Source organism: Acanthopagrus latus, chromosome 19 (genome assembly GCF_904848185.1).
Source record: "Acanthopagrus latus isolate v.2019 chromosome 19, fAcaLat1.1, whole genome shotgun sequence".
NCBI lineage: Eukaryota > Metazoa > Chordata > Actinopteri > Spariformes > Sparidae > Acanthopagrus > Acanthopagrus latus.
In genome coordinates, this window is record NC_051057.1 from 250,560 (window position 1) to 259,351 (window position 8,792).

The window sequence follows — 8,792 nt, forward strand, 5'->3', positions numbered from 1 at the left end:
ATGAATATGTCATGTCATGTCATGTCATTATCCGTAACCGCTTATCCCTTTCCATGGGGTCACGGGGTGTTGCTGCTGGAGCCAATCCCAGCCTTGTCTCAGGGCGAGGGCAGGGTGCTTCCTGGACAAGTCGCCAGCTCATCACAGGGCCCTCACTAGTGAGCAATGTGGGGTTCAGTATCTTGCTCAAAGACACTTCGACATGCAGCTCAGCCTTGCCCTGAGCCGGGATTTGAACTAGCGACCTTCTGATCATTAGTCGACCTGCTCTAGCCACTGAGCTACAGCCGCCCCGGGATGAATATTTAACAGTATTTTATAATTATTATAAAATACAGTAGGATACTATTGAAAATCCACCATAAATATACAGCAATTTATTACAGTGTTTGAATACTATTGAAAATCCACCATAAATATACAGCAATTTATTACAGTGTTTGAATACTATTGAAAATAATGGATATAAAATGTTGAATATTTGATGGATTTTGAAAAAGCTGATGGTAAATGCGCATTGCTGGCTTTGATAACTTTGAATAATGCATAGAACATATTTTAAAATGTGGGGAACAATTAGGGGTTGTTGAAAAGTGAAGGACAAATTGGTCTCAGTTGGTGGCTTTAATTTATTTGTCGCATCTGAAGAGAATGAATAATCCTAATAGTGATTAGACACATTTGTAATTTGTGTTTAAAGAGTTTGTTCGGTTTCAGTTCTGTAAGTTTAGACTTTTGTCTCCTGTAAAGTATGGACACTGGCAGCCCTGCCCACTTGGGTCATGCCGGATATCAGATTTAATAAAACTTAGAAGCATCCCTTTCGCAAGCTTCTTTGTGCTTTTCTACTTCACATTTTACTTGCTTCAAGATACCTCTTAGGAGAGTTGCCTGCATGTTAATTTTGTTTACTTTATATCTTTGTACCCATCGATTTATTTTGTATCCTGAAACTTTTAAAGTTTCTTAGAGATCAAACTTCTGTTTTACTTTGGTAAGTATCATGACCTGACTTGGAGGAAGAGAACCTTAATTTGAAATTCTCTCGCACTAAAGTTAACTAAGGATAACTATCGGCCACTGAAGCATCCTCCAGTTACTTTAGCAAAGAAGTTAAATTAGTTTATCAGTCAGAGCCTAAAAATCACTACTAAGAGGGACTGAAGGAAACCATCATCATCGCCATTCATAACATTATCACCATCATCATTAACAAAGACGTTATGGTGATCAGCTGTGAAACCGGTTTCCAAGGAAAGGATGTTGCTTCTAGCAGGGTCAGAGGATCATTACTGCGGTGTAGTTCACACCTGTATCCTGCTCGTCAGTGCTCTATATAGGCCTGCCTTTGTTTCATTTACAAATATGATGTTGCCTTGCTAGGTAAGCATGTATATTCAATGCTCCAATTGTCTAAATTGTGATAGTTAACATAGTTATATGCCAATGACTGAATTGATATCACGTCAATGTTATTAGTAAGCGAGCTGCAAAATGCTAATCGCTAATTAGCTGCCATGCTAGGCAGACTTTGCAAACACTACCATGGTTTTAAATGTATGTGTGTTTAATGTGATATGCAGGGAGTTAAAACTGTACATAGTCACATCAAGAGAATGTTATACTGTTTATTACTGAGGTTAAGGACGCTTCAGAAGATCATTACTGTCATGACTCCTGTTTGTGTTGTTCTTTGTTTCTGGTTTTTGGGTTTTGATTCATGTCCTTTTTTCTATGTCTTGTGTTCTGTGTTTTGTTTTTCCATGTCTTGTGTCTCATGTCTTGATTTTTCCATGCCCTCATGTGTCCTTTAAGTTCTCCTGTGTTCTCCCCTCTGGCTCCCTCTGTCTGTTGTCTTGTTCCCTCCTGATCTGTTCCTCTGTGCTCCTCCCCCTCATCATCACACCTGGCTTCCTTCCTCCTCTCTCCTCACCTGTGCCTCGTCATGTCATTAGTGTCTGTGTATTTAGTCTCTGTGTTTCCCCTCACTCTTTGTCTGGTCATTGGATTCTGTCTTGTGTATTCTGTCTTCTGTTCTCTGTCTGATCCTTGCTCCTGATTCTTGTTCATGATCCTGATTCTTGTTCATGTTCCTGTTTGGTAGGTTTTGGATTTATTTTGTATTTTGTTCTGTTTGATTTCGTACTTTGACATTGATTTGAACTTTGTATTTTTTTTTGCTTTGCGACTTTGACTCGTTCTTAGTTGTTACTTTGTTTTTCCATCCCTGCTCGTCCGCTTTTGGTTTTTGTATTCAGCTTTGCAATAAAGCTCGCCTTTTGTTCTCATTATCTTGCCTCCTTTAACTGCATTTGGGTCCACCTCCCTTTCCATAGTTTTCCCTTTTTACCCCGACCTGACAATTACTGTTGTGTCGTTCACATGAGTGTCCTGCTCCTCAGTGCTCTGTATAAGCCCACCTTCGTTTCATTTATAAATACAATGTTTTCTTGCTAGTGGGTGAGTAAACTGCTGCTATAACTGTGGATAAATTCTACTTATTGGTTACAACTCTACAACACCAGACAGCACTTCAAAGTAGGCTTGACCATCCCTTCATACTGCGGGATTCACACTTATGAAATATGAGTTGGTGTTGGCTCTGAATTAATATCTTTGAGCTTAGAATAAATTCAGTTAGGGCTCTGTTAGCATTAGATTATTCTCATAATATTTAACTACCTTCACCCTACCCACAATTTCACCATCCACACACAGACTCAGTATCTTTCTGTTACCTGTTAATCCTGTCATTTATTTAATTTGCCATTTTGTGTATTTACTATGAACTATTCAGCCAGGTAAATATATTAAGCCTAATGTCATTGTCTGTGGAGGTTGGATTTATTGTCATTGTGTGTAGAAGTCACTACTTCATTGATGAGATTGAATAAATAAAATAAATTGAATTGAGATTGGTTAGAATTGATTGATATTGATCTAAATTAACCTTGCCTAGTCACATTTGTTCAGTTTGGTTCAGGTCTTTATTGTCCCTCAAGGGATAATTTGATTTACAGTAGAGGGCAAGAAAAACGCAACATAAAGAAGATATGAGACATTAATCACATTTACAGCAAACAACCAACCAAAAGATTTAAAGCAAAAGTATCAAACGATTTAAATCGTAGCCATAATAAAGTGCTGCTTATAAAGTGCTACTGAGCTGTGTAATCAAGGTTTAGTGCAAATTGAATGCATTTATTGCACATGGAACCAAGGAAAATTTAAACCTGTTGGTTTTTACCCTGGGGGACCTGTATCTCCGCCCAAAAGGAAGAAGAAAGAAATCCTCCAAGAGCGGGGTTGTCACAGCTGGCCAAGATCGACTGTGCCCTACGTAAAACTTGTCTGTCGTAGATATCTGCCAAAAAAAAGCTGCTGCATGCCAATTATTTTGCTGGCTACTTTAATAATACTGGGCAAACGAGTTTTGCAGAGGTTCCCATACCAAGAAATTTCCTCCGGATTAGTCAAAGAGATAAAAGAATTGAGGTGATGCCCCTATTTACAAGTGCTTTATTAATCTCAAGTGATTAATACATAAAATTAATAATATACTATTAATTCTAACAAGTTGAGTTTATTTAAAGCAATTTAGGAAACCGATTACCTTGGGAAAAGTAAGTAAACAAACTTAATTGTGTGAAGTAGTGTGAAATTATTATATTTAAGTGAGCTGTACTTTTTTTGAAGTTGTGAGAACTTAATGTATCTCAGTATAGTTAAATCCAAATCAAGCTGTTAAAACTCAAATACTTTGAGTCATATTAACTTAATATATTCTGCCAAAACAAGTGGGCATCACTTGAAATTTGTATTACACTTCACTTGAGGTATCTTAGTGTAATCCACTTCAATAAAGTTGACAGGAACTCAATAAAGATAAGTCACGTTAAGTTAATATCCTGTGCCAAAGTATGTGGGCAGTACTTAAATTTAAATAAATGCACTTAACATACCTTAGTTTAGCTAAGTATTCACAAAATGGCATTATGAACATGTTTTTTTATTTAAGTATTTGTAAACAACAATAACAACAATCAACATGCTGTTCATTCTGAAAATTCTCTAGACAGAGACCATCAAAGGTCAAGTTTGGCTGAACAATTTGCAGGTGATAGATAAACAAGGTCAGACCATCTCTTTAGCACCACATATACTTAATTTTTAATGGGGTTTACCTAATTTTACCTTTTTTATCTCAAAGATATTATTTATTGAGTTTTTAAGTATAAAGTACAAGTATAAAGATTATTACAGGGAGTTTGTAAAATGCACAGTCAGCACATAGGTTGAGAGAGATGATCCCGTTCATCCACAGTAAGGAGAAAAAACACAACACAGACCCCCCCCCACCCCTCCAATTCCTAGCCAGACTTATACATAGAGGAATAGGCGGTACAAATGGACTAATTGTGCTTGATTCCTGGAGTGATGTAGGTAGCATCTGGAAGTCAGGTTTCACTCCAAGAAAGTAATAAAGGAAAGTAAAATAAAATAAAGAAGAAAATAAAGAAGTGAATATATATATACACTATATTACCAAAAGTATTCGCTCACCTGCCTTTACTCATTCTATGAACTGAAGTGCCATCCCATTCCTAACTCATAGAATTCAATATGATGTCGGTCCACCTTTTGCAGCTATTACAGCTTCAACTCTTCTGGGAAGACTGTCCACAAGGTTGAGGAGAGTGTTTATAGGAATTTTTGACCATTCTTCCAAAAGCGCATTGGTGAGGTCACACACTGATGTTGGTCGAGAAGGCCTGGCTCTCAGTCTCCGCTCTAATTCATCCCAAAGGTGTTCTATCGGGTTCAGGTCAGGACTCTGTGCAGGCCAGTCAAGTTCATCCACACCAGACTCTGTCATCCATGTCTTTATGGACCTTGCTTTGTGCACTGGTGCACAGTCATGTTGGAAGAGGAAGGGGCCCGCTCCAAACTGTTCCCACAAGGTTGGGAGCATGGAATTGTCCAAAATGTTTTGGTATCCTGAAGCATTCAATGTTCCTTTCACTGGAACTAAGGGGCCAAGCCCAGCTCCTGAAAAACAACCCCATACCATAATTCCTCCTCCACCAAATTTCACAGTTGGCACAATGCAATCTGAAATGTACCGTTCTCCTGGCAACCTCCAAACCCAGACTCGTCCATCAGATTGCCAGATGGAAAAGCGTGATTCATCACTCCAGAGAACGCGTCTCCACTGCTCTAGAGGCCAGTGACGGCGTGCTTTACACCATTGCATCCGACGCCTTGCATTGCACTTGGTGATGTGTGGCTTGGCTGCAGCTGCTCGGCCATGGAAACCCATTCCATGAAGCTCTCTGCGTACTGTACTTGGGCTAATCTGAAGGTCACATGAAGTTTGTAGCTCTCTAGCAATTGACTGTGCAGAAAGTCGGCGACCTCTTTGCACTATGCGCTTCAGCATCCGCTGACCCCTCTCCGTCACTTTATGTGGCCTACCACTTCGTGGCTGAGTTGCTGTTGTTCCCAAACGCTTCCATTTTGTTATAATAGAGCTGACAGTTGACTGTGGAATATTTAGGAGTGAGGAAATTTCACGACTGGATTTGTTGCACAAGTGGCATCCTATGACAGTTCCACGCTGGAATTTACTGAGCTCCTGAGAGCGGCCCATTCTTTCACAAATGTCTTGTTTCACAGTCTGCATGCCTGAGTGCTTGAATTTATACACCTGGGGCCAGGCCAAGTGATTAGAACACCTGATTCTGATCATTTGAATGGGTGAGCGAATACTTTTGGTAATATAGTGTATATATATATAGAGAGAGAAGGCCAATTTACACACTTGATGTTGTTGATATGGAAACAGGAAGCGAAGTGTGGGTGAGGGATCCAGTCCAGACTTCCAGAAAAGGTCCCCACACCTTTTGAAACTTTTCTTTAGAGTTACGGACTGAGTAATGTATTTTTTCAAGGTTTAAACAAGACATGACATCTCTCAACCACTGAGCATGGGTGGGCGGGGCAGCATCCCTCCACATAAGCAATATTGCACATCTGGCCAAGAGAGAAGCGAAAGACAGAGCTCACCATCTAGCTGGGGTCAGGCGCACATCGGCCTCGCCCGTGGTTCCAAAAAGAGCGATCAGGGGGTTGGGTTCCATGTCCAAATTGACAATTAGGGATAGGGTTTGGAAGATTTCCCTCCAGTATTTCTCAAGGCTAGGACATGTCCAAAACATGTGGATAAGTGAGCCCTCCTCTCTCTTACATTTGTCACAACAGGGACCCACATCTGGGTAGAAGCGAGATAATTTGGTTTTGGATATGTGGGTCCTGTGTACAACTTTGAATTGCAATAAGCAGTGACGGGCACAGAGAAAAGTTGAGTTAATTTAAAGGGGCCATATTATGCAAAACTTTTTCCTTGCTTTATTATGTATAATTGCATATCCGGAGTGCCTCCTGACCCCTTAAGAGTGATTTAGGACCTCTACCTCAATGTTTTGTAAACAGGCGGAGTCAGGAAATGTGTCTCTAAAAGAACCATTTGGATTTCACCCGCACACTTAAGGTACAGTGCGGGTGATTTGAATGCTCCAGCCCTCACGCTGGATATCTCCTCCCATATTACTCCGGCTACCTGGAGGAGGATCCGCCATTTTCTCGCTTCACTTGTATGCGACAGCCTGACCGCAACCATGTGCAACCCGAAAGCCAAGCACTCCTGCTCTGTCGTCGGATGCACGGACACTCATGTTTCCCTACATTGCCTCCCTACCAAAGAGGATATCAGAGCGAAGTAGCTAAATTTTATTTTTCAGGGAAACGCCCCAGCTTCACTGAGCAAAAGCGTTGTTGTCTGTGCCAATCACTTCACACCGGACTGTTTCAGCAACCAGGGTCAGTATCAGGCTGGACTGGCAACGAGATTGTTCCTCAAAGATGGATCAATACCCACTGTCCGTGTCAACGCCACAGAAGAAGAAACTGTAAGTATTTTTAAAAACAGTGTTGTTTGTGTTACTTTGGCTATTTAGCACATGAGCTAACGCTAACGGGTGATGTAAATATGAGGCTGAGCTAACGTTACAACTGTGGGCTTACTGGTCTTAGGATTCACGGTAATGTTAATGTTGCCTAACCTTAATTTGTCATATCAGCACTCATGACAGTGAACTGAGAAACTGAATTGGGATATTGAGATTTGATCGCTTCTAACCGGCCGGTGAACCACTAAAATGTTGTCCGCGGACGACGAGCTGTCATCATGTTCACGGCCGAACAGCGCTAGCTAGCTCATCGTCTGCGGACAACTTCTCAGTTACTACAGCTACTGTTCCGACATGAACACGCATGGGAAACCGTCTCCTCCACATGCTCACAGCCGATCAGACGGTGTGAAATTGTCTCAGTTGTTCGCGGACGGAGAGCTAATGTTCCACTGTGAACACGCAGAGAGGACGGTATGAAATGCTCTGTTATTCACGGCCAGCGAGCTACGTTACGTCAATTAGCATGTTGTGCTAAAGGCTAAAGGACAGTGTGTTAGATGCCCAGGAGCACCTCGGCAGTCGAACGAGTTCTTTTGTGTTGATATACACGTAACTACGTGTGTAGTGTCAGCTGCTGGTACGAGAGACCCGATCTGACAGTACCAAAACTTTATCTGCAGTCAAGCAATCATTACTTTGCTTTGGAGCCTGAGACAGGGGTTACCTTTCTGCTGTGCTACGATTAACGTTAGTTATATGAAGGCATGGACACAATATGTATTGCTCACTTACTAAATCTAATGTGAAATGAGGAATTTGCATGGGTTTGCTCGGATTATGATTTGCCAGAATTTGCCTCATCAAATTGATTGTTTTAATCATAATTTCTGTCTATATAGCTTTGTTTTATGTAACATGAGAAACAGACACATAACATATTCCTTCCTTTTGTGTTTAGCCAAACACATCTGTACAGCAGTCTGTAGTGCATCATGTTGCCTGCCAGACAGACCAACCAGTGAAATGCACGGCTGGCACACAGCTTTCCATAACTCTCCAGCCTCACTTCAGAAGCACAGGTTTGTTGAACGAAAGCATATGATGTAATGTTAGTCACTATGTTACTCTAATATGTAATTTTGTTTTACTCTGTTATGAATATGGATTGGTGGACAGCTGATTATAGTTTAGTGTGTATATTATGATTTTTAAAGTACTGTTTTTCCACCCAAGACTCTACCTGGCTGCCCTGCATTACAATGAAAATACTGACTGACCACAGGCAACATCTACAGGTGGAGAGCTTCTGTACAGTCAACTTCCCCAAATCTAAGCATGGAAAATGAACTGCAAAGCCTGTGAAAGCAGAGCCAACATTCCGTAAGTTTTACAATCTTTTATTTGAACCCCACGAATAAAAAATAAAGATGGACACACAGGCAATAACACAAACGGTTGAAAATAAACACAAATAAAATCTGAATTTTTTTTTTGATGGTTTTCAAAATAATAAATAAGGAGAACGTATAAATTAGGAGAAATACGAAGAGACACTTGACAACACTGCAGCACAAGGCTTTTTGGTTCTAGTCCATTTTCTTGTAAACATTAATTTTTGTTTATTGCACTGCAGACTACATTGATGCACTGTTGGACCTGATCTTCAAGAAGGTTTTCCAAGACCCTGGCTCATATGTGAACGAGGTGCTGAAACTTACAATCCCTGAAGACCTCTCGGCTCAGTATGAAAGACCCAACAAGCTGGACGTTATAGCCAGTTACGTGCCAAGGTTCAATCAAGGACAGGACTAAACCTAACAT

General features: G+C 40.6%; 1 protein-coding gene and 1 long non-coding RNA gene across 2 annotated transcripts in view; one reads left to right on the forward strand and one right to left on the reverse strand.

The window, feature by feature from the left end:
* Positions 1–6,079, reverse strand: part of LOC119009027 (calcium/calmodulin-dependent 3',5'-cyclic nucleotide phosphodiesterase 1A-like) — a gene marked incomplete at its 5' end in the record, with an annotated part of 100,730 nt that extends 94,651 nt beyond the window's left edge. The window contains one exon of the mRNA XM_037079917.1: positions 6,067–6,079. Within this exon, the coding sequence (XP_036935812.1) occupies positions 6,067–6,079 (13 nt within the window). The remainder of the gene's footprint in view (positions 1–6,066) is intronic.
* A 426-nt stretch (positions 6,080–6,505) lies between these two features.
* On the forward strand, positions 6,506–8,746 carry LOC119008797. The gene is made up of 4 exons (XR_005071546.1): positions 6,506–6,968; positions 7,930–8,050; positions 8,205–8,351; positions 8,605–8,746. It is a non-coding gene; the product is annotated as an uncharacterized LOC119008797 (long non-coding RNA).
* The last annotated feature ends 46 nt before the right edge of the window (positions 8,747–8,792 follow it).